Raw genomic sequence first — 25,064 nt, 5'->3', positions numbered from 1 at the left:
AAGAGCGGTTATAAGGCTGACTTTCTCAAGAACGACATGCCCTTTTGTTCTAGGAAACAACCAAGACAGCAAGAGGCCGCTGAAGACAAAACCTCTCTGCACACTCCTGCCCATGGTAATGCGTGCGAGCATCTGTTAGGAGGAGTGAAGGGGATTTCTCTTTATTATGAGACTTCCCTGCACCTGTTGACATTCTGTCTTTATTTTCAGCCGACAGCCTGCTGAACCCTGGATTTCTCCACCGTCAGCCACAGGAAGCTTCATACTTCAGTAATTCTCCTCTTCATCAGTGGGAAGAGGAAACTGGGAACTCCCTTTGGAAGGAACACGTATGGACAGATTATTTTTCAGAACGGATGTGTGACTTTGATGGCACTGGCAGACAGAAGCTGTTTCTCGAAAAGATTTAGAGCTGTTACTGAAGGCTTTTCCAGTGTGACTAGTCCTTAATCAACTGTACTGTCTGTGGCCTGACGCAAATATTTGTAAGACATAGCAGGAAAACCTTGCCTTCGGCCACAGGTCTTGCTGGTTGAAAGTTAAACTCAATGCTTGGGGAAAGCTAACACGGTGTAATTTGGGCTGCGCACTTCAGATGATATTGATCAAAAGTCAAAAGGACAGTGACGAACTATTATATTATGATGCAAACAATATTGGCTTATATTCTAAATGAGCGACATCTACGAATGTGTGCTTTGATTTAGAGATCTTCCAAGGAATGCCAGAAAGTTCTCTTGACTCCCCTAAAGGTCTCTAGAAGCTAGGATCTATATTTTCTAAAAGCTGTGGCATATAATTTATTGAAAGAATCCATTTGGAGCTCTAGGATTATCCTGGTTTGACTTGATGTGTGACAGCTACAAAAACAATCCATTACTAGACATCGCATTTTCAAAATGTGGATGGAGGTGGTGAATCAGAACAAGAATTCAGTCCTACCTTGCAAGGCTATGAGAACAGCGCTGTGTACAAAGTATCATGGTCCACAGCAGGTGGATCTATGCGGTGAATGGCATATGATCAAAGTCGACGTAATTTACACACTCGGATATATGCCTAATTTGTAATTGAGAGAGTAAATTACATGCTCATGCAAACTGAGTTTTGAAATCTGCCTGGTGGCAGACAATTTTTAGGGCAATGCTGCCTGCACTGGTTGCGAATGTCCAGGCTGACAGCACCTCTTAAAGACCACCAGCCCTCTCTATGACCACCTGTCAAGGGTTCGAGTTGTCGTGCGAAAGACGGACACCGATCCCCAAGCGTCGCTTGAAACTTGATAATGAGGGTGATGTGTCTCGCATGACGAAAATACAAACACGTTTAGTTAGAGGGCTCTAAAACCAATCTTTTTTTTTTCCGATTTCTTAATCAAATAATTCGTTTTCATTAGTTATTTTGACTACAAATCAACCACATCAATCTAGGTTTCCCAAATAAGATGTTGTCCTTATTTACAGAAAAAGGTTATTTGGATGCAGCAAGCCAGACGATGGAAAATGTAATATAACATTGTAGCAGGTGCAACCTTGGTGGTCATTCATCCCGGTCTCCTCCTTCAGCCCTAAATCTCTGTACCATTCAGTAAACAAGCCTGACTAGTGCAATTAGTAGATGCCATCTGTTTTGGCATCATTTTTCTATTTTTAATATATAATCCACCTCCTTTTTAATGTCTCTTTCAGAAAATCTGTGAAGTTTGAACAAGCAGCCTTCCCAAGATGTACCGAATATCTCAACTGATGTCAACACCAGTGGCAAGTAAATGTAGGAGAACTGCTACGCGCAATTATCTTTCGAACGATTAGACTTCTTTTAGCAATTTCCTTGCTTTGATTTTGCTGATACTCATACCATTAACCATCTGTCAGTAGCTTGTGCTTCTTAAATGCCAGTGTTCACTTTGGCAATGATTTTGACTTGATTTCTTTCCTGGAGAGAAATGTGGTATTTGTCTTTTTAGTGGGGGAAAAAGAAATCACTGGTTTTCTAGATGCTTGTGCATAAATGTGAAAGGAGATTGTTTATCAGCTACTATTAAGATGCAAAACTGTCTATAAAAAATACTGAATGATTTTGATAGCTGCTTGCAGAAAATAAGGGCGTTGTTCAAACGGCAGTGGTTTCAAGCTTCTTCCTTCCTCTTGTCATTTTCTCCCCAAACCCTGCTTCTAACCCCACCTCACACACCTACAATTTACTCCTTACAAACCAACCAGCCCAATCTGAAAGTCTAAGCTCCTTGCTTTGTCTTAGATACTAACCGTCCACAACGGAATCAAGTTTCACCGAGCCTCTCTATTAGAAGTGTTCATACATGACTATATAAAATCGTGCTTTAGAGTGTAGAATATTAATTAGCTGCACTTTCCCCAGCTGAAATTAGGTGCTATGCCTTTGGTTAAAGTGGAGTGAATGGCTAAATGAAAGGAAGGATGATTTATTTTTAATGAAGAATATTCACAGGCCTCATACGTTGGAAAATTATTAGTATAAAACAAAACAAAACTTTATTTTTTTCCTTCCCTAATGTCTTCTCCTCATTATTTTACAATGGGAGTGCCTTAAAATGCGCTAATGAGAGACAGTCTAAGCAAATGATTGAATTCCTCAAATTACTGAGTAAGGTAAAAAAAGCTAGCACACCGAGTAATTGATTTTGGTTTTCTACAGTTTCACACAAGATACTTTCTTCCTCCTTTTCGTGATGAGTCAGTTTGATGTTAATGGTTTATTATTGCCCTCATCCTCCGGTAAGAAACCTCTAGAGGAATACGGAGTGAGAGGAGAAACAGATGACAGAAGCCCCTGGGTTATTTCTGGCTCGGCCCCGGTGACAAGTTGGGTTAGTCCTGATTTCACTGCATGGCCGCACCAGTTGGATTCCCTGCCGAGGCAGGAACTACTCACACCTTCTTTAAAGCCTCCATTATTCGCAGTCATGCGTGGTGGGGAGGTGTGATAAATTTGCACTTGTCTCCCGTTTGCTTCTGCAGGTTCTTCAGGCTCTGAGAGAAGATATACCGGAGAGCCGTCTCCCAGATGCCTTTTCCCAAGGTATTCCATGGGACTTCTTGCAAGCCACGTCAATCACGGTTCTCTCCCTGTGTGTCTCATTTTCTTGTGTTCCTGGTTTAAAAATGTTAGTTTTAGCTCCCATCCAGCTTTGGCGTGGGTATAAGTCTTCAGTCCCATGCACACACAAAATGAAAACTCGCATAACCTAATAACGGAATGGTGGGGGGTGGGGCATGGCTGTGTGTGTGTAAGCCAATGTGAATTGTTTGGGGAGTGAAGCAACTACCGAACACTGATTACTTTTTCTCGAACTAAGGTTCTCCTAAATATGCTTTGCTATCTCGATTTATAAGAGCAACAAAATCCCACACCAATGCACCAGCTGGCCGAATGCCATGTTCTACAAAAACATGTCGAGTCGACCGTTTTGTTCAAGTTCTTCGAAGAAGTCTCCTTTTCCTTCCTTCCTTTTTTCCTCCCCTGTCTCTTCTCTCTGTCTTTTATTCCTCACGCAGGCCTCAGTTGATGTTTTCTCTAGCGTTTTGTAAAATGTGCCAATGGTATAAAGGAATCATGCATTGGTGTTAGAGCCTGCCCTTGTTTGTAAATGCCAGGCCTCTCGCTACCATCAAATGAATCAGCCAAGGGGCGCCTGGGTGGCGCAGTCGGTTAAGCGTCCGACTTCAGCCGGGTCACGATCTCGCGGTCCGTGAGTTCGAGCCCCGTGTCAGGCTCTGGGCTGATGGCTCGGAGCCTGGAGCCTGTTTCCGATTCTGTGTCTCCCTCTCTCTCTGCCCCTCCCCCGTTCATGCTCTGTCTCTCTCTGTCCCAAAAATAAATAAACGTTGAAAAAAAAAATTAAAAAAAAAAAATGAATCAGCCAAGCACGAACTAACAAGCCATGTGGAATGAGCACTCCAGATAGGGGTTCGAATCCTAGTTTTATCACTTACTGGCTATTATAAATGTCCAAGTTATTTGTCCTTCTGCATCATATATATATGTATATATATATGTGTGTGTGTATATATATATGTGTATATATACACATATATTTTTTTTTCCTACAGTGCAATGATGATTACATACAATACTTAGCTTTTGGGGAGGTCAGTGAAAAGTAGATAAAGCATTAACTATGAGCCAGGTCCAGAGTACATTTTCAATAAGGAATATCCATTTAAAATAGTATTTTACTAACTTTAGTGCATGTATTAATTGCGGACAGGCTTCTACATTTAACACTTTACCAGAAATTCAGTAGAGCATGCGGCATGATGTTGCCTTTCAATCACACAGGCATGTGATTGTTTTTCAAACCTAAGACACATGGATATTTACCCAGCTGAATATTAAGAGATTTCCCTGGATACCAAATCACAGACTGTATGGTCGTTTGGGTAGCTGACCAGGTGGGAAATTGGCCAAAGTCAAAAAGATCTCTCTGACTGCGTGTTCACCTTGTAACTCATATATATCTGATGGCTGCACAGTTGTAATTTATCTATTGCAGGGAAAGAGTAAGGATATGGCAATTGGAGGACTATTCAAAGGAAGGGGGTGGAGACTGTAAGCTTCCAAATAGCTTGTAATAATAAACTTATATAATAAGCACCCCAAATAAATAAGCTCATATAATAAGCACCCCAAATAGGCCAGTCTGCAATTTCTCCATCCAAGAAAATGGATTACTGTCAAGGGTGTAGTTGCATCCCATGGCGAGGAGACTGATTAGCCTATAATGTTTTCATCAAAATGTTTCAAACAGAACGAAGCGCTAAATGCCCTGTTGTCCAATGCTGTCACTAGTGAGGAGATGGAGCCCAGCTTAAGAGTGACATTCTCAGGGTGGCTGAATGCACGCATGCAAAGAGGTAGCCGTGAATGCAAAGAGCTGTTTTCCTTCCTGGTGGCTAGAAATGTGGTTCCTATGGGCCTGGACGTGGTGGGTGGAGGTTTCAACTACTTCCTTTCTTCCCTCTTTAGTTTTGCCTGTGATTTCCCGGATGGTGACAGTTCCTTTGAAGGCTGCTCTGCAGCTCTCTTGACGGGCTCCCACATTACCTGTCGCCGAAGTCCCAGACTCCTCTCCAATGGCTACTATGTTTGGACAGAGGACCCTTTCCTCTGTGACAAAGATGGCAACATAACTCTGAGCCCACCCCAGGCCAGTGTTCTTTACAAGGAGAATTTAGTTAGGTAAGTAGTGGATAATACGTCAAAGAATCCAAAATCCAATCCATCCATTAATTACGCATTCATTCATTTGTTCATTCAGCAATGATTTACGAGAGCTCATTCCTGCTCCAGACTATGGAAGCGTAAAGACCGATAAGGGGCAGGGATAGCTGACATGAAAATAAACCAAGGTGATCAAGTGATACGGGTGCCGGGGCAGAGGTCTGAATAGACTCCAGGGCAGGAGAAAAGGAAGGGAAGGCTATTTCACGCGGGGAAACCGGTTAAAACAAGATTCCTAGAGATAATGAAGATCGATTTGAGTTTGGAGAGAAGTAGGATCTCAGTTAAAGTGAAAGTAGCAAAGGAGACTTCCAGGAGACCCTGTACAATTTGGGAAATGGCGGGTGGTTTGGCAGAGATATACCTCAGGGTGGAAGGAACATGAGAGAACACTGAGCAGACACAGGGGCTGAGCGGAGAACTTTCAAGTCCAGCTAAGGGGGTTGGGCTTTGTTCTGTAGGCAAAGAGGAGCCATTGACAAATGACCGGATTATCCTTAGCACGGTGACACTGGTTACAATGTAGAGGACACGTTGCTGGCAGTGTGGATGTGTGAGTAGTCAAAATCCTTCAGAAATGTGAAACAAATTACGTCACCATCATGCCCAGTGGTTTCCCTTCGCTCCGATGTCAAAACCCGACTCCTTCACACGACATTCAAGTTTCTCCACTATTGTCACTTTCAAGGTTCTTCATTCCCTCCTTATTTTTACCTCCCCAGCCTTATTTCCTAGCATGACTTAATATAAAACCTACCTGTTCCTCAATGAATAGATCAGATAGTCCTATGCAGTTCAGTGGTGTCCTCCCCCGGGAAGCCTCCCTTGACTCCCGATCAGCAATGCCTCCCCTGGTGCTCTCAGTGCAGCTTCTAGTTAATTCCATCAGAGCACAAGCCCCCTACATAGCACTGGTAATGCAGAGAAGAGACCATAGAGCCAGCCTGCCTCAGTTTGCAGCCCAGTTGTGATACTTCCTGGATGATCTCAGCCAAGTTGCTTAGCCTTGTGTGCCTCAGTTTCCTGATCTGAAAAAATGGGGTCACAGCAGTACCTACCTCCCACAGCTGTTCCAAGGATAATGTGAGTTATCATATGTAAACCACTGAGAAAGACCCCTGGTGCAGAAAAAGCTCTATGAAGGCATTAGCTTCATCTGCCTTATCCTTGTCTTTCTCCTATAATGGGTTGTGAACTTTCTGTGCCCAAGGTTGGATCTTGTATCTCAGTATCTTAGATATCGATCCAGGCACCTGGAGCACACAGAAGTTTAAGAAACTTCTGTGGGGTTAACAGAGGGAACAAATGAAATGAGCTTTGCAGATGTGTTCTATGGATCAAATCATTCTCACTAAATTCTCGGTGTTGAACCAGAGGGGGCTGCTTTTCATTATGTATCATGCTACTTTCATTTCTTTCCAGGATATTTAGAAAGAAAAAGAGAACCCGCCCTTCCTTTTCTAATCTCTTCAGCCTTGGTGCCTCTAAATCCTGGCAGCATGGAAATATCTTTGGTGATGTTGACTCTTCCCAAAGTGAGGACACCTGGTCGGAGGGGGTCGGGAGGCTGGACACGCACCATGGCAACGATATCGGTGAGTTTGAATCGCCTTTTCCACGGTGAAGTATCATTTGCAAATGGGCCGCAGCAACCACGTGGTCCTGAGCCAAATGTAAACTCCAGAGATGACCATCACTTCATAGAAAGAATGGGCCAGGGGCGCCTGGGTGGCTCAGTCGGTTAAGTGTCTGACTTCGGCTCAGGTCATGATCTCGCAGTTCATGGGTTCAAGCCCCGCATCGGGCTCTGTGCTGACAGCTCAGAGCCTGGAGCCTGTTTCAGTTTCTGTCTCCCTCTCTCTCTGACCCTCCCCTGTTCACGCTCTGTCTCTCTCTGTCTCAAAAATAAATAAAACGTTAAAAAAAATTAAAAAAAAAAACACCCTGTCTTAAAAAAAAAAAAAAAGAAAGAAAGAATGGGCCATATTTTAAAAAGTCACTTAAGGGCCACCTGGTGGCTCAGTGGTTGAGTGTCTGACTCTTGATTTCCGCTCAAGTCGCGGTCTCACGATTCGTGGGATCAAGCGCCATATTGGTCTCTGTGCTTTCACCTTGGGATTCTCTCTCTCTGCCCTTCCCTCACTTGTGCACGCTCTCTCTCTCTCTCTCTCTCTCTCAAAATAATTAATAAACTATAAAAAAATAAAAAGCCCCACCCTTTGTATTAAACCATGAGCTCATGGTTTGTGAGTTTGAGCCCCACGCTGGGCTCTGTGCTGACAGCTCAGATCCTGGAGCCTGCTTCCGATTCTGTGTCTCCCTCTCTCTCTCTGCCCCTCCCCTGCTCATGCTCTGTCTTTCTCTCTATCAACAATAAATAAACATTTAAAAAAAAAACTTGAAAAATAAAAAAGAGCCAACAGGATTTGCTGATGTGGCGAGAGAGAAGTCAAACATGTTTATTCCTAAGCTAAGTACTTTACATTTTGTCCTGTTTAAGTTTATGACCTTGTTTATATACATTACCTTGTTTAAGTATCCCCAAACCCTCACTTTTTATAATTATGGTGAAAGTGATGGTTTGGAGTTCAGTGACTTGCCCAAGTTAATTTTAAGTTTATAAAACAGCAGAACTGGAATCCAACGTGGGTCTGTCTGGTTCAAAAGCCTGGTCTTAGCTCTAGTTCTAGTAAGAGTTTTGCTTTTCTTGCCAACGTAGACCTCTTAGCCCAGGCTCCAAGAGCAAGCAAGACGAGTCCTGTAATACAACAATGTAATAATAAAGGTAGAGTACTTACATGTCTTACATTTTTCTTAACCTGCTTCCTGGGCAGAAAACACAATGCTACATTAATTTTTAAAAAACTTTTAAGTTGCAGTAATTATAGCTTCATGAGAAGTTGCAAAAAATAGCACAGAGAAGGTCTGCCTATACTTTATCCAGCTTCCCTCACTGGTTACGACTTACTCAACTATATACAGTCATTATCAAAACCAGGAAATGTATATTGCCACAATATGATTAAGGCTTTAAATGCGCTTGTGTGTGTGTGTGTGTGTGTGTGTGTGTGTGTGTGTGTATGAGTGTAATCCTGGGTTAGTTTCAAAACAGGGTGCTTGTGAAGTGAAGACACAATTCTTACACGAACACAAGATTAAATTGAGGGTATCCCAGTTCTCACGATAACAAGGATGTATAAACAGCACAAAGAGAAGAGAAAGAGGCAGGGAGGTGGGGAATGAGCCTGGAAAGATAGACCAAAGATATATTTGGAGAACCTTCTGTGCCGTGTTGAGGAGTTTGGATTTTATCCTATTCAGTCAGGGGTATCTTAGAAGGCTCTTAAGCGGGGCAATGACATGATCAGATTTGAATTTTCAAAGATTACCTTTACAATAACATGAAGTGACGATTCAATGAAGAAAACCAAGTGAGCACTCAGAGGCAATTAAAACCAATGGGCACCCTAAGGAACGTGGCTCTGGAAATAGAGAGGGAGGAGGAGATTTAAGGAATGTTCTTCAAGGCAGAATGGACAGGCTGGTGAATGAATGTAATGATGAGACATGGGAGGGAATCAAAGAAAGCCGGGGTGGGGGGAGGGGAGGGCGGCATGAAAAGTTCTGCCATCACAAAGGCCTGGAAGACAGTACTGTTGGAATGATGAGGAGGTTAATAAGGCTTTTTGAGCTGGGTGGGCCGGGATTCAAGTCCTGAAGCCATCTTTTCCCACCTCAGTGTTCTTGGGCAAGTTAATAATCCCCATGACCTCCATTTCTTCATATACAAAAGAGAAAAAAAATGGAAGCACATGGAATTTTTGTGAGGATGAAATGCACGAGTTCATGAAAGGTACATATTAGCACAGGGGCTGGCGTTCTGCATAGGACATATTAGTCGTAAAAGGGAAAGAAAGAAAAGGAAAGAAAGAAAGAAAGAAAGAAAGAAAGAAAGAAAGAAAGAAGCGAGGCAATGAATTCTATTTCATATGAGCTGAATTTGAGGCACCAATGGGAAGTGGAAAGATGGCCAGGGGAGGTTTGGAAATGTAACAAAGGAGTTCCGGAGCAAGGAAGGGCCTAGAGATATTGCTTTGGAAGCCAATATGAAAAGTAGTGGAGGTCTCTGGAATAAAGGGATCTACCTACGGAAAACATGAATGAGCAGAAAGGGGAGTTAGAAAGGAACTGAGGAGGTTGAACAGAAACTCCAGTTATAATTTTCCCTACCGTAATCAGTGCCATGGGCCAGCCAGCCATCCCAACCAATCTGTGTTATGTAGATCCCGTCTCCGATGTCGGTGAGGGTATATTACAATGTGTGTGTGTGTGTTAGATCCGTCCATGTTGACAAGGATATGGAGAAAAGGAAACCCTTGTGCACTGCTGGTGGGAATGCAAATGAGTCCAGCCACTACGGAAAACAATGAGGAGGTTTCACAAAAAAATTAAAAATAGAACTACCATATGATCCAGCAATCCCACGTCTAGGCAGGGACTCAAGAGAATTGAAATTGGAATCTCAAAGAGATATTCTCACTCCCTTCTTCCCTGCAGCATTATTTACAGGAGTCAAGATATAGAAACAACCCAGTGTCCATCCATGGTGAATGGGTAAAGAAAACATGGTATATACGTACAAGGGACTATTACTCAGCATCATGAAAAAAGGAAATCCTACATTTACAGCAACTTGGAGAGAATATTATTCTCCTCCCTATTTTATGGAGAGGGAAACTAAGGCAGACTGGGTCCTTTCCCTAGGGGCACACAACTAGGAAATAGTGTCACCTGGATTCCAACCCGAGAGTCTTGAGCATAGGTCACTATGCTATATGGGGAAAATTTCTCAGGCAGGGAACCCGAAGAGCACGACGTCATCAAAGAGGAGAATATGGCTAATGGTGTTCAGCTTACTAAAGGAGTCAATTCAAGAGTCCTGTAGCTTTAAGGTCTCCGATAAACAAGAGACGTATGGAATCTTTAATCGGAAGGCAACATAGAGGTTATCTTGCCTACTCCTGGCATCCCTGGCACAAATGCCTACAGTAATAAAGAGCACGAATTGCCTTTGAATTGAGATATAATTCACATGTCATAAAATCTCCCATTTTAATGTGTACAATTCAGTGTTTCTTCAAATGATATTCATAAGGCAGTTTGTCCAACCATGACCACTTTTTAGAATTTTGATTAAAAAAAAAAAAAAGAATTTTGATTTCAATTCCAGTATAGTCAACATGCAGTGCTAAGTCAGTTTCAGGTGCAGAATATAGTGATTCACAATTATATACATTAGTCAGTGCTCATCATAAGCGACTTAATCCCCTTCACCTATTCCACCCATCCCCCACCCCCCCACCTCCCCTCTGGGGACTATCTGTTCTCTATAGTTATGAGTCTGTTTCTTGGCTTTTCTCTTGTGTTGTTGCTGTTGTTCACTTATTTTGTTTCTTAAATTCCACATGTGAGTGAAATCATATGGTATTTATCTGTCTTTCTCTTACTGACTTATTTTGCTTGGCATTATACTCTCCGGATCCATCCATGTTGTTGCAAATGGCAAGGTTTCATTCTTTGTTGCGGCTGAGCAATATCCCATTGTATAATACGTACCACATCTTCCGTATCCATCATGTATCGATGGACACTTGGGCTGCTTCCCTGTCTTGGCTACTGTAAATAATGCTGCAATAAACATAGAGGCGCATGAATCCTTTCGAAGTAATGTTTTCATATTCTTTGGGTAAAGACAGAGGGCAGTTCTATTTTTACTTTTTTGAGGAACCTCCCTATTATTTTCCACCGTGACTGAACCGGGCAACCAGGATCAGTTTCTAATTCGGGAACATTTTCATCAACCCAAAGAGAAACCCCACACTCCTTACCAGCCACTCCCTATTCCTGTGCTCCCTCCCCAACCGCAGCCCCTGACAACCTTAAGTCTACTTTCTGTCTCCTTGAATTTCCCCATTTGGGACTGCTGTGACTTTTTAAGCCTGCCTCTTCCTCCCACTGGTAATACCGTTGTGGCAGTGGGTTGCCTACGTTGACCTATCATGTGCTTTTTGAAAGTTTCCATCCCTCGGTTCGAGGCTGGCTTTCTGGAGTACACGGGGCAAGTCTCTTCTTGGTTCTAGAGCAACATTTCCCGAAGTGTGTGGCCGGGGGGACAGACACCTCTGGGACACAGAGGTCACGAACCCTGAATCCCACAGGGACGGAGCATCTCCGACACCTTTTGCGATTCCCTCAGTCCTTCTAACACAACGCAGGAGAAAGGCTCAGTTTAAAATCTTGGCGGATTTAAGGTTCCAAACTCTAGCTACTCTTGTTTTCACAAAGTTCTTTTAACAAAGAACAGGCTCAGAGCTTTGTGGTACAACAATATTTAGGGCAAATTAAAGAAGCTCTCATTTTCATTGTACTCCATTTTAAGTTGCTCTCTCTGTGTGGCCTGTAAGTGATTGATGTCAAGTTTCCCTTAAAGTAAGGGGTTTAACAAAACAATTTAGAGAAAATATAAAAAATGGCTAAGAGTGAGCAGGCTCCAGGATACGACAAAAATCGGGACAATGATGCTTGGATGCTGGAAGTTTGGGAATCGCTGTTCCGAAGGCAGTGTTCCGCATATTTGGAAATTAACACCTAGCTTTCCTGTAGTTGCCTCCTGGAAATATGTCCAAACAATTGGAAAGCAATTGGACCACAGCGGCACAGCATGAGGATGAGATATCTTGCAAAAATCCTCATGGTTTCCAAATATCTTCTAAATATAACAAATCAAGCCACCCCCCTCCAACATCAGTAATTAGGCAATGGAGGGCTCACAGGACTTTGAAACCCCTCATCTTCGCTGTCAACTGTAATCAAATCTTCCCCAGACTTCTGGTTTTCCGGATTTACCCAAGGCCCCGTGACTTTTACCAGCAATTTATTTTTCTCTGCCAACGTCGCCTCATTAGAAGACTCAAGAAAAATTCAAAATTAAATTGTTCTGCCGTCTTCTCTCCGGGGCCACGGATGCAATCAAAACTTACTTCCCCTAACTTGCTCGTCCCTCGTTTTTCAGACTAACAAGGGTTTTCATTGGTTGCCTATTTTATCCTTAGCTCACCCCTTCTGCAGCTGTGTCTAGACCACCTTCCTCATCAGTTGCAATTCATTTTTTTAGCCGTGGCATTTAGCAGCTTCCCAGACCCCGAGGCTGCAGTTTGGGAGACATTCCCAGAGGCTGTGAGTCACACGGAAAGAAGATAAAGCTTTCGCGCAGGGAGGACTGATCAGGACTGCCCGCTCCGATTCTGCCAGTCCGAGGAAAGAGAGGCAAGACAACCACGGGCAGGGCTTCCCAGCTTGAGGTCTGTGATTTTTTTCCAGAGCGCATGCCTCTCCTATAAATATCTTTGATGACAACATCTGTACGTGGCTTTGTGTTTCCCTCCACGGCAAACAATAATGCCCATTTTACATGCAAACGTAGGGAAATATGCTTGGAAGAAACAGACCCTTTGAAAACAGAAGGAAGCCGGGGGCGCCTGGGTGGCTCCTTCAGTTCAGCGTTTGGCTTCGGCTCAGGTCACCATGTCCCCGTTTGGGAGTTCGAGCCCCGCGTCGGGCTCTGTGCTGACAGCTCAGAGCCTGGAGCCTGCTTCGGATTCTGTGTCTCCCTCTCTCTCTCTCTCTCTCTCTCTCTCTCTCGGCCCCTCCCCTGCTCATGCTCTCTCTCTTTCTTTCTCAAAAATAAATAAACATTAAAAAAATTAAAAAAACACAGAAGAAAGCTACATTGAATTTAAATAAATCAGGAGAAACTAAATGAATATCTTCAAATGTAATCTAAAAACTATTTGCTGAAGCTGTATCTGCATTAGGAGCCTCTCATTTATTGTTAAGGGTGGAGACAAAAATTAAATGTCAGTTAGGGAAAGTGTACATTGGGGGCAAACCCTGTCTTTCCACAGCTGAAAATGCCTTGATCATTCTTTCATGCTAAGGTTTTATCTTTTGTAGCTTCCTCTCTTTAATGCCATCTCTCCTTCCAGAAAATTCTGTGCCATATTCTAGTATTCCTCATGGGCACATTTTTAGTTCCTCCGGCTCCCGGTGCAAAGCTGTAAGTTCAACAAGGCAGGCTTGGGCAACAAACAGCACAGGAACATTTTTCCTTTTCTCACATCTCTCCCGTCTATATCTCTGCGGATTTGTGTTAAGCGTCACTCTTGAGGGAATAATCAGCCATGAAAGTTCTCAGCTCTTTCTCACGCCCGCGTGAATTTGACCGGATAGGCTTCTCTCTCTCTCTCTCTCTCTCTCTCTCTTCTTTAACGGCCTTCTTGAGATATGACTGATACACAAAGAATTGTACGTATCTAATGTGTAAATTGGATGAGTTCGAACAGACGCAAATACCCCAATCAAGGTGATAGGAATATCCAACAACTCCAGAGTTTCCCTGCGTCCGTGTGTATGTGTCCGGGTGTGTGTTCGCTTGTGTGTAGTAAGAACAATCACCCTGAAATCTACCCTCCCGGCGAATGTTGCAGGGCACAACACAGTTGTGAAGGATTTAGCGGATGCCTAGAGCCTGTTCATCTAGCGTAATTGAGACTCTACACTCGCTGCACGGCAATCCCCTTACCGCCCCCGCCCCCGCCCCCCAGGCCCTGGAAACCAGCATTCTATCAGCCTCTGTGGCTGACAGTCTTAGGTGCCTTTATGTCCGTGGACTCATGCACGGTTTGTCCCGCCGTGACTGACTGATTTCACTTGGCACAGTGTCCCCCAGGTTTATCCATGGCGTCGCAAATGGCAGGGCCTTCTTGATTCGCTCATCCGTTGACGGTTGGGTCGTTTGGGTAGGCTGCTGAGAACGGTGCCGCGGTGCTCATGACCCACGGCCTCCTCTGCGCACGGTCACACGTCTCACTCGGCCGTTTCCTTCCTCTATGGCAACCGGCAAGGATGCTTCCGCAGACTGCCTCATCAAGCGGCCACAGGTCGTGGGTGGGATCGTGGGAGGGAGACTGCAAGGCTGGCAGAAACTCCCCGGTCCCCATTGGCTCAGTAGCCAGGCCGCGTGGGAGGGCAGCGCCACTCACGGAGGGAGTCAGCCCATCAGCCCGGGGTTGGAGGCCGCTCTCCTACCGCCTCAGATCGGCCGTAGCCTCCACGAAGACGAGCCATGACCCCCTGTCTCTATGGTTACCATGGCCCTGTGACAGTGGCCCGAGTTCTTACGGGGCCTTCACGACCGAGTTCACGTGTCTCAACCTCCCTGCCTCCCACCGGAGCTCTCTGTTTATTAACACATCTTAGCGAGTGCTAACAAACACACTAAGTGTCATTGCCGGTGACGGGGGCTGGGACAGGTGAAGCGACCTTTTTTCTCCTGGGGCTTTCGGTCTAGTAAGGGAGGCAGCTATTAAACAAAAACCGCACAAATTACGTATCATATAGTATGTGTTTACATAAGAATTACAAAATCATCAGTTATGATTTGCCCTAAGAGGGCGGAGCGCGGGGCGTTTTGACAAGAGTAAGGGCAATCAGGAAGATACAGAAAATGCAGGAAAATGCAGATGTTCTCCCCGCTCCTAAGTGCTTACCAGCGTTGCTGAGAGAGCACTAATGATCGAGACTCCTTCTACACGTGGGTCTGCTCCCCCTGTGACGGGGCTTCACGGCCTCAGCATTACTGACACTCGGACTGGACAATCCCTCATCGCAAGGCCCGTCCTGTGCATCCCAGGATGTGAACAGCATCCCTGGGCTCTATTCACTAGCTGCCGATAGCAATCCTCCCCACCCACCCCCCCCCCCCCCGAGAGCCAGCCCAAAACATCTTTAGACGTCGCCGCCAATTGTCCCCGGGGGATAAACCTCCTCCGGTGAAGGAGGACCTGTTGTAGGAGGACCCCACGTGTCTCTTGGGCTCCTGGAACGGGGCTGGGAGTCGCTCACTGCTGAGCGAGCACTTGAACCCCCAAGTTAGACTCCTGCTCCAGATCGCCCACAGCATAAACCTCAGCCCCTGAGTGGGACCCACGAGGCCCTTCGTGACCTGGCAGCCTAGCCAGAATCACCTGCCGGAAGTGCCCACACCCACGTGCTCCCCCGTCCAGCCTCGTAAGAGAACTTGCTCCTTTGGGAACCACGCTGCTGGGTTCTCTCACGAGTTCTTTCTTCTCCTCCTCTTCCCTTCCTCATCCTCATCCTCTCCCTCTCTCCCCTCCTCCCTCCCTCCTTATCCTGTCTCCGACCTTCTGTCTTCTTGCTGTCTCTCTGGAAGAACTCCTCATCAAGTTTCCGCTTTCATTCCATCTCATGTGTGAAGCCTGCCTGAATCGTCCCTGACGGACTCAGACACTCCTTCCTAGACTCTCCCCGGATGCCTTCTGCTGCCCTTCGTTGTAGCAATGACCCCACTGCCTCCGAATTGTTGGCATATATGTCTGTCCCTCTCCAGACCACAGCCTCTTTGAACGCAAAAAAGAAATCTAAGATGTTTATTACATTTTAACCAACATTTCCAGATATTTTACAGAGGGAGAGTTTCCCTCCCGACACTTACCATAGCCATTTTCTCTCTCCCCCACCAGAACGGAAGGCACATGAGGGCAAAGGCATCATCTCCACCATTGGAAGCTAGCAGCTGGGACAGTTCTTGGTACATAACCACATGCAGTAAATGCTGAATGAATGAATGAATGAATGAATGAATGAAAAACAGAAGGAGTTGGCGTGATACAGATGAGAGGCTCATAGACCCACCACGCACTCTCCAATCCCACCTCTACAACCCCCAACTCCCTTGGGGACTGTGGGTGAGATGGTCTATCTTCTATACATGAGTCTGAGGCTACTCTCTCATGATTTCTTGCAAGGCCACCTGGATTTTTAAAAAATGTTTATTTATTTTGAGAGTGAGCAAGCAGGGGAAGGGCAGAGAGAGAGAGAAGGGGAGAGAGAGAGAATCCCAAGCAGGGAACTCTTGAGCTGAAATCGGAGTCAGACGCTTAACCCACTGAGCCACCCAGGTGGCCCGAGGCCGCCTGGATTTTACCAGACACCGAAAACACATATTACTTTATCTAAATGAATGTGCCACATAAGTGTGTGTGCAGCACCACCGTCACCCAGAGCCGCTCTGTCACTGCACTGCCGCCACATAAACTCCAAATGCCTCCGGGGGGGGGGGGGGGAAGTCAGGGCCTCCAGTGACCTGTGCTCAGTCTAGCTTCCCAGCTTCACGTTCCACCGGGTCCCTTCGTTCTAACTACACTGGAATGGGCTACCTTCCCAACGCTCTATGCCTCTGGCCTTTGCTCATCTCTGCCCTGAAGAGCCTTTTCCTCTGCAGCCTTCAAAGACGAGGGCAAGTTGAAACGCCACCTGACCTGGAGACTCATCCCACCCTAATCGCAAAGCGTCGCTAGGGGGATGGCCTTCGTCTACCACGCACCCAGCGGCACCGACCCCACCACACACGCATGCGCACACCGAGCCCTTCTCCTTTTCCAGGCGACGATCGCGATGGTTCTGCGACTGATGCACGCGAGGCAGAGCAGCGGAAGGCAGCCTCCTCCTCCAGCCACGCTGCGTCTCGGACTCCGCCAGAGAACTCCCACGACCTGGCCCTTCAGTCTCAAGGGACAACTTCTGAACATTTCCCGGGGAACCTTCTGGATCACGCAAGTGAGTTCGGTTGTTGTTGTTGTTTGAAAATCTTTGCCACACCCAAAGAATTCTTCCTTACAGGGCCAAAGAATGACTTAGAGATGACTAAGGAAGGCTCAGCCCCTGCAAGGCGCGGAGGACGGGGCGGGGCAGCTCCGGGTGACGCATGCGCAGAGGAGGCGGCGCCTTCTAGGATGTCATCTTAGAGACACCGGAAGGACTGGATGTGCAGCGTTTAATTTATTGTTTAAACACCCTGAAGGCATTTGGCAAAATGTTAAGCTTTGCTAAAGCTGGGTAGCACGTACAAAGGTGTCTGTTATTTTCTTCTTCGTGCTTAGCTGTGTATTTGCCATGTAAGAGGAAAAAGGAAGAAAAGAAGGAAACACACAGTCCTTTAATGCAATGCCTCTGGCAAGGAAAAGTCAAAAGATAGAGAGGCATTGGTATTTCCCGTCCGGAGCAAATCCGAAATAAATTCAGCCAGCAACCTCCAGGTCGCCAACGTCGGCTTAGTCACGTTTGCCCAGAGGGTTGCATCAAGGCCGTGTCCTCGGTTTGTCAAGGTCAAAGCCCAGCCCCCCCGCGTGGTAGCTGCAACTCAGGAGCGGTTAACTGAACTCTCTCAAACAGGGTTTTTTCATCTGTAAGCGGAGAGAGCTAGATCCTACCTTGTAATGACTAAAATAAGCACTTCGCATCACGTGTCATGTAGAGAAGTACTCAAAATATATGTGAGATTATGTTACGTAAGACGGAGGTTACACAGAAAAAGTGTCTCCTCTTTGTCTCCACCAAGCCATGAACATTACTGACCATCCCAGATCAGCTACTAGGTGAGTGGTGAAAGGCTTTTGTAGGTCCCTTCCAGGTGTTGGGATGACAGAGAACGCGGCTTTTACCATTGAGACGGTTTCTGGATCATGCACAGCCACCTGTTCCGGGGACCCCACCCCGTTTTCCGGGGAGGAGCTCGTTAAAGCGACCCTTTTTTGTGTGTTCATCTGGCTTTCACGGCCCCCCTCTTTCGTGCCCGTTCCCTCCGCTGTGGTGGCATGTTAATTTCTGCGTCTTGTCCAGCAGGCTGGGAGCTCCTTGAGGATGGGCACTGTGTCTCAGTCATCTGTGGATGCCAACCTGCCCACGGAGCGCCTGGCACAGAGCAGGTGCTCCGAAACTGGCGGACCAATCAGGTGCGCTGTCTCCATTCTGGAGATAAGAATACTCAAGTTTAGACAGGTCATGTAAACCTTTGTACGTGTTCTTTGTTGTGTCTGGAATGTGTGTCCCACCTGCTGTTCCCGGAAGGCTCCTACTCCTTCAAGGCCCAAAGCAAAGAACACCTCTGTGGGGCCTCGTCTGCCCCCTTCTGGCTGGCAGAGGTAGCACATCCCTCCGATTCCCTAGCGCTCTGAATTCTATCTCTACGGAGCCTGTTTTCCTCTCCACCGGGCTATGAAGCCCTGGGTGGACAAGGTCTCCCTCCGATTCAATTCTATGTCCTTCGCATGTAGACTGTGAATGTGCAGCCCAGGCTATGTTCTACCGGCTTAGGATGTAGGCCTGCCCCACATCATCTTTGTCGGTCAGCATATTCTGAGTTCCAGTGGATGGAAACCCATCTCAAGATGGATTAATCAATAACACGGTTTATTGGTTCATTAATGAAAATTCCGGGCGTAGATTGCAGATGCCTGTCGGTCTCTCCTTGTGTTGTCTCTTGTCTTCTGGGTGTACTTTACTCTTTCAAAAAGCTATTACTCCGTGGAGGTTCTCGGTGGCTTTGTGCCTGCAACTTCCCAGATTCCAGTCCAGCGGAAAGAGATGAGAACCTTCTCAAGTTCTGATAAGGTGCCCAGTTTCATTGGTTCTGGAAGGGTCACTTTTACAGGACAAAGCCAATCACTTTGTCCGTAAGTCTGTGAAGCTCCAAATGGCTGGGAGCGGATCCAATGCTGGGAGGGAACTCAGTCTCCACGTGAACCACGCGCTGAGGAGGGAGAGGTAGGTCCCCAGAAAAATATGGGCACTGCCACCAAGAACAGCAGATAGATGCTGACTGTTCTCAGTGAGCTTGCGATCTAGTGGGGAAATCTAGAGAAAGAAAACAGCAACTTTTTTTAAGAGTTTTTATTTATTTCGAGAGAGAGAGAGAGAGACAGAGAATCCCAAGCAGGCTTCCCACTGTCAGCACAGAACCTGATGCGGGGCTCGAACTCACAATCCATGAGATCATGACCTGAGCTGAAATCAAGAGTCAGACGCTCCACTAACTGAGCCACCCCGGTGTCCCGGAAAACAGCAATTTTAATTCAGTATGAAAACACTGTTGATGGGGCGCCTGAGTGGCGCAGTCGGTTAAGCGTCCGACTTAAGCCAGGTCACGATCTCGTGGTCCGTGAGTTCGAGCCCCGCGTCAGGCTCTGGGCTGATGGCTCGGAGCCTGGAGCCTGTTTCTGATTCTGTGTCTCCCTCTCTCTCTGCCCCTCCCCCGTTCATGCTCTGTCTCTCTCTGTCCCAAAAATAAATAAAAACGTTGAAAAAATAAAAATAAAAAAAAAGAAAACACTGTTGACGGAAATGCACGAGGGATAAGGGGGGTACGGAGAGGGGGCAGCTGAGGGCCACAGGGGAGTGGAAGGAATCAAGGAGGGCTTCTTGAAGGAAGTGACAGTCGCGCTAAGCCAATCTAGATACTACGTGAGTGGCTACTGATTGGATGAACTAGTGCATACCTTGTACCAAATGACACAATTGGATCTTTGTAGAACTGGAATTTAAACCGGGCTGTGTTCACTATTCAAAGTCTAACGATTTTAGCAGTTTGTCAAGCTGGACTTGTTTCTGTGAGGCAATGTTTTCCAAATTCCACGTCAAATCAGAGTCGGCTAAGAATACAAACACACTTCAGAAGGACGGCTGAGCGTTCGGCTGAGCCCACAATAACTTATTTAATTCACAGTATACATGAAATACTGTACATTGGCAGTGACATCATTCACAACTGCTATATTTCACATTGCCAATCCTCAGTATTCCGCCCACATTACGGACTAAGTAGGCTTTGTTAGCTGACTCAATCTTCATTCATAGCATAAATAGCAAAAATAAACACATTCGCCGCACAAAGTCACTCCAAGTTTTAAACAACTGTGGCAAACTTGAGCTTTTGAAGCATTGGGCGGAAAATTAAGGTAAGGTCCGTTTATCCTTTTCCTTGGATCTTTATGTGATCATCCCTAAACCAGCCCTGATTTCTTTCAGGTGATTGGAATAACAGCCGGGTTCGTGATTGGTTTAACGCCTACGATTGTAACGGCTGGAGGATTTGCTGTCATCTCCACGGTGGCTCTAGAACACCGAAATCCTTTGCTGATAGCAGAGTTTTGCGGGGACAAATAGTTCATAATATACGTTCTCTTTTCTGTCCTTTGGAGACTCCCAGCATGCAAAGTGGCCATTCTCTTTCCCTGCCCCATTTCAGGCAAAACATTATGTTCTGGCTAGACATGGTTTATAAATCTTGCCTCTGGCGCCTCAGAGCTGTGTGACCTTGAACAAACTTCATCATCCCTCGGTCTTGGTCTTCTCACGTGCAGAGTGAGGACAATGGTCCCTTCCTTACAGGTCGGTTGTGTTGATTCGATGAACTGAGGTATGAAAGCTCTTTGTGAATGACAAGGCGCTGTCCAAGTTTTAGGCGTCATCCTCAGAATTAGATTTCTGACACTGGCCTACATTCTACCAAGTGGTTCCCCAACATTACCGTAAAAGGCAAGCCCCAAACTGTTTATGTCGTAGAATCTTTTTTTAAAATTTTTTAAAACATGTGTTCATTTCTTGAGACACAGAGAGAGACAGTGGGAGCTGGGGAAGGACAGAGAGAGAGGGAGACACAGAATCCGAAGCAGGCTCCAGGCCCTGAGCTGTCAGCACAGAGCCCGAGGCGGGGCTCGAACTCACGGACCGTGAGATCATGACCTGAAACGAAGTTGGACGCTGAACCGACTGAGCCACCCAGGAGCCCCGTAGTAGAATCATTTTGTAATGACAGAAACAATGTATTATTTGCTGAAATTATCTAATGAGTAGACCTGTACGGCATTTGATAATTTTATCTTGTTACTTAGGGCAAATTGCTCGAGATGACATACATTTGAAAACCGCGTCGTTGTTTCGGTGTCTGTGGGGTTTTTTGGTCGGTTTTTTCTTATATAAAAAAGAAACTTCAGTACAATTTTGTTGTACCAAGATTATCAGCGATGGTTTCTAATTCATTTATTTTTACTTTTCCTCTTAGAAACCAGTTTGTGGAGAGACATCTTCTTTCAAGCATTTCTACTGGCCGCGTGCTTAATCATTTGTGCATGTGCAAGGTAATTCAGCTTCTATTTGCACGCAGCAGTGTTTCATAATTAAGGAAGCTGTAACTGATTGATAATGTCCTTGCCTTATTCCACAATGCATTTTCGGTAGCTCTGTGGTTAAGATCTGTTCATTTGCCCGTGCCCCTTCAGTGCCCCTTTTGCGATCACTTCCCTCCTCTCATTATCTCACAAAGCATACGAAAGCCGGTGGATCTTGCTAGAAATTGGAATTTATTATGTATCATCCTTCGTTTAGATCCTCAGTGACTCCCTATTACGGATACAAACTAATCCCGCGTGGAGTTCAAGGGCACTTGGAGTCCCCGCTGGGACTCCATCTTTCTCATTATGTAAGGTGTCTGTTCCTGGGAAGTCCACTCAGCACCTCAGATCACATGATGCTCTTGCCTGATTATAGGCATGTTTCTGTCCTACCCTCGGTCCACCATACCCCTCCTATTCTTTTCTTGCCCAAGTCTACAGGGCAATGGTCATATCCCTTCTGTGCTAAGTGCACTTGTGCCTCAGGGCCTTTGCACTTGCTGTTTATTCCGCCAAGTGCGATCTTCTCTAGAAAGCTTCTTAACACGTGTCCCTTACTTCTTTCTGGAATCTGTTCAACTGTCACATCATCAGCGAGATCTTCCATGACAACACCGTATAAATAGCTTACCACTCTCTACACACACACACCTCACTTTACTTGTCTTTACTTATCACTTACCACCTGACCTGTTATATGTTCATCTGTTTAAATGTCAATGATCAATCTCTTGCCACAAGAATGTGAACTACCTGAGAGCATCTCCTTCACTTCTGTATCCCCAGTGCCAGGGGCTCATCGATATTGTTCAATCAGTGAAACAGGGATAAGTGGTCCAGACCTGGGGTCTTTGTGGTGCCTGTGCTCCGGTCAGCAAATGCTGCTTGCTGTCACACCCCGCCTCCTGAGGGTCAGATACCTCACATCACTTGGGAGAGTTGTGTGTTTAAATACCAGGTCCTGAATCCCAACCCTTGCGATACGAATTTAGATCTAGTGAGAATCTGTATTCTAAAATAAGCATCCCAAATAATGATGAGGTTTAAGAAGTATTAAGGCTTTTTGGATCACAATGGGACCAAAAGAACGAAACGTGGGGGAGGTCGTGTGCTAAAAATAAATTTGCAAAAGTCTGCATTGTATATCCCAGGTGGGAGGACCATTTGTGCACCAGCATCATAAAGGCCCGGTGAAATAACATCATGAAGAAACATGATTGGCTTTATTGAACTTAGCGTTTCCCAACCATCGTGGATCATGGGACCTTTTATGTGATTTCACAGAACTGTCAGTGAAATGTTCCTCTTCGGTTAATTCCTGTAGATACTCCCCATCCCCCCGCCCTGCCCCCACCTCTTAAGAAGGAAACTGGACAACCTGTCCCTTGAGCCTGAGCTGCATTTAGAAACTTGCTTCCAAGAAACAGAACCTGGAAAGAGGGGGAGAGGAAACTTCAGAAGCCGGGCAAATGTGACCTCAGGTGGTCAAGGTTGACATCAACAGGGCTAAGTTACGTGGATAGCATGTACCCTTGATGCGAGGTGATGAGAGTGGCACTTCACCCCTGTGGCCTTCTGGACCCCAGTCTAACCAGAGGAAAACTCAGGTCGAGGGACCTTCTACACGTTATCTGGACAGGACTCCTCAAACCTGTCAAGGTCATCAAAACCAAGGAGAGTCTGAGAAATTGTCATAGCCCAGAGGAACCCAAGGAGCCATGACGAAAATGTCTGAGGCATCCTGGATGCCGTCATGGAACATGGGCAAATTAGGGAAAACCGTAAGTTACAAATGGCACATGGTGTTAATAGCGAGGCAGCAATGTTGGCTCGTCACTTCCAACAATGTGCCATAGAAGCGTAAGATGCTGGTAATCGGGAAAGTTGCTGAAAGGTGTATGAGAACCCTCTGTACTATGTCTGTAACTTCCCTGTGTATCTAAGGTTGTTTGGAAAATAAAAAGATTATTTAAGTGAGAGAATGGTTACGAGAAAAATTATCGACATGGGTAATAGCATGAATGGGTCTCAGACATGAGTCTGTATCATTTCAGATACCTACAAAATTCAAGGAAAGGCGAAAGGAATCCATTATTATAGATAAAAGAAGAGTGGTTAATTCTGGGGGAAAGAATAGGAAGGAGGGCAAAGGGAGCGTTAGAGACTGCTGGAAATAATTCTATACCTTGACTCGGGTGGTGAATGCAGGAGTTCAGGTTAAAAAAAAACAACCACCGAGATGTGCACTTTAAAGGCTTTACTGTACATTTTTCAAATCTCAATTTAAACGAATTTTTTAAATGCATACAAGGGGATGTCAAAACGGGTATTCATCAAAATTTAACAGTGGCTGCTTTAGGCCAATGGAGTTTTTCGATGATATTTTCCTTTCCCTTTGTATGTATTTATGATTTTTTCCAGTGATTCATGTTTTGAAACTAAAAACAACCAAGAAATTATTCTGTTTTTTTTTTTTTTAAATCCACTCTCTGAAGCAACACCCATCAGATTGGTAAAAACCTGACATTTTAACACACTTTTGGGGTGAGGTGGTAAAGCAGTTGGCATATGGATTTTCTCCTTTGTTTTATGTAGACGTTTTGTACTTTTGTGGTCACATTTCAGACTACGACTCGCTTTGAGTTAAATCGTTAAATTTTGTGTTCGGCTGTGATATGTGTATTTTGTGTTCGGCTGTGTATATGCGGAGGCTCATTCTTTTGCATGTGGATGTACAATTGTTTCAACACTATTGTTGGACAGACTATCCTTTATCCATGAAATTCCCTTTGCTCCTCTGTTAAGACTCGCTTAACTGTATCTGTATGGGCTCATTTCTGGTCTCTCCATTCTTTTATTGACCTGTATGTCTATTGTCTGGCCAAAACCACACTATGTTTATTACTGAAGTTTTATAGCAAATCTTGAAATCACGAGACGTTAGTCCAAAAGAACAGCCCACGCGTTGGAAATGCGTAACTAGTTTACGAAACCTGGGAAATTCTGTTGTTTCAGGTGCTTTCTGGGAGGGATATTTGCCAGTGGCCTCACGTGCCCATTGATGATAACTACTGCCTGTGAGTAACAATCTCTCAAATTATTCCTCTGATCCCTGCCCTGTACTTCAGTCCAATTTTGGTCATTTTGAAGCGATTCTTAGATATTCTCTCTTTCTTATCCAAGATACTGTCACGTCGTTGTTTCTCAGCCTTGCCGACTATTTCGAAGCCACCACCTGTGCTCAGTAAGTGTTGACTGTGTTACCATCATCCTGACGAAGACGACTGCAGCCGGCTACCTGAGAGTGCTTTTGGCTGCCTGATGGACGACAATGACCACGCACAGGAAGCGTTCCCGTCATCTGTCTCGAAGAATACTTTCTGTTAATGCTAAAATCTCATAGCGTCCTCATCCAGTCTCTTACGTTTTTACCAGTTCTTCAAAATTGAGAAAATTAAGCTTCGAGGCAGTAGGACTTAATAAATAACGTGAACCTAAAACGCGTAGGTCCCCCGTTAAAGTGTTTTTATAGGTTCATAGCACTGCACTTTATAGATGCCTCCTATTAAGAGGCCTTTATCTTGCAGTTCCCCAAATAGCTGGCAAACTGCCCATGAAATGGTCTCGCTTGCAAAGTGTGATGTCTCTGCCACCTCTCGCTCACTTCACGATCCCCCTGCGTGCTGACTGCCCTGGCTCATCGTATTTCAGAGT

At 45.4% G+C, this 25,064-nt stretch overlaps 1 protein-coding gene across 4 annotated transcripts; it reads left to right on the top strand.

The window, feature by feature from the left end:
• The first annotated feature begins 11 nt into the window (after nt 1-11).
• On the top strand, nt 12-24,684 carry TMEM71 (transmembrane protein 71). Of its 4 annotated transcripts, XR_006961142.1 has the most exons (11): nt 12-115; nt 211-329; nt 1,689-1,770; nt 3,000-3,060; nt 5,008-5,220; nt 6,685-6,857; nt 16,786-16,959; nt 18,025-18,134; nt 21,242-21,317; nt 24,366-24,427; nt 24,534-24,559. XR_006961142.1 is itself a non-coding variant. In XM_047074200.1 (10 exons), exons 3-10 carry the CDS (start codon nt 1,725-1,727, stop codon nt 24,596-24,598), a joined length of 864 nt encoding a protein of 287 aa, XP_046930156.1. In that variant the 5' UTR covers nt 13-115; nt 211-329; nt 1,689-1,724; the 3' UTR covers nt 24,599-24,684. The 4 variants fall into 4 exon arrangements, 3 of the variants coding, with proteins under 3 accessions (XP_046930156.1, XP_046930154.1, XP_046930155.1); XM_047074200.1 differs by lacking the exon at nt 18,025-18,134 and having other exon boundaries at nt 13-115; nt 1,689-1,764; nt 24,534-24,684; XM_047074198.1 differs by lacking the exon at nt 18,025-18,134 and having other exon boundaries at nt 14-115; nt 24,534-24,684.
• Nucleotides 24,685-25,064: the final 380 nt, after the last annotated feature.

The sequence above is a fragment of the Lynx rufus genome, unplaced genomic scaffold, assembly GCF_022079265.1.
Source record: "Lynx rufus isolate CCGP_SWC_20201006 ecotype Redwood Valley unplaced genomic scaffold, mLynRuf1.p SCAF_12, whole genome shotgun sequence".
Lineage (NCBI taxonomy): Eukaryota > Metazoa > Chordata > Mammalia > Carnivora > Felidae > Lynx > Lynx rufus.
Note: the sequence above shows the minus strand (reverse complement) of the source record. Positions and strands in the feature narration are given on the sequence as shown.

Excerpts from the sequence above, each read along its gene's own strand:
- TMEM71 (XM_047074198.1), top strand. The coding sequence starts at position 1,725 with ATGTACCGAATATCTCAACTGATGTCAACACCAGTGGCAAGTAAAT. Across the intron at positions 6,858-16,785 it reads GCACCATGGCAACGATATCG|GCGACGATCGCGATGGTTCT; the intron begins GTGAGTTTGAAT and ends CTCCTTTTCCAG. Across the intron at positions 24,428-24,533 it reads ATTGATGATAACTACTGCCT|ATACTGTCACGTCGTTGTTT; the intron begins GTGAGTAACAAT and ends TTCTTATCCAAG.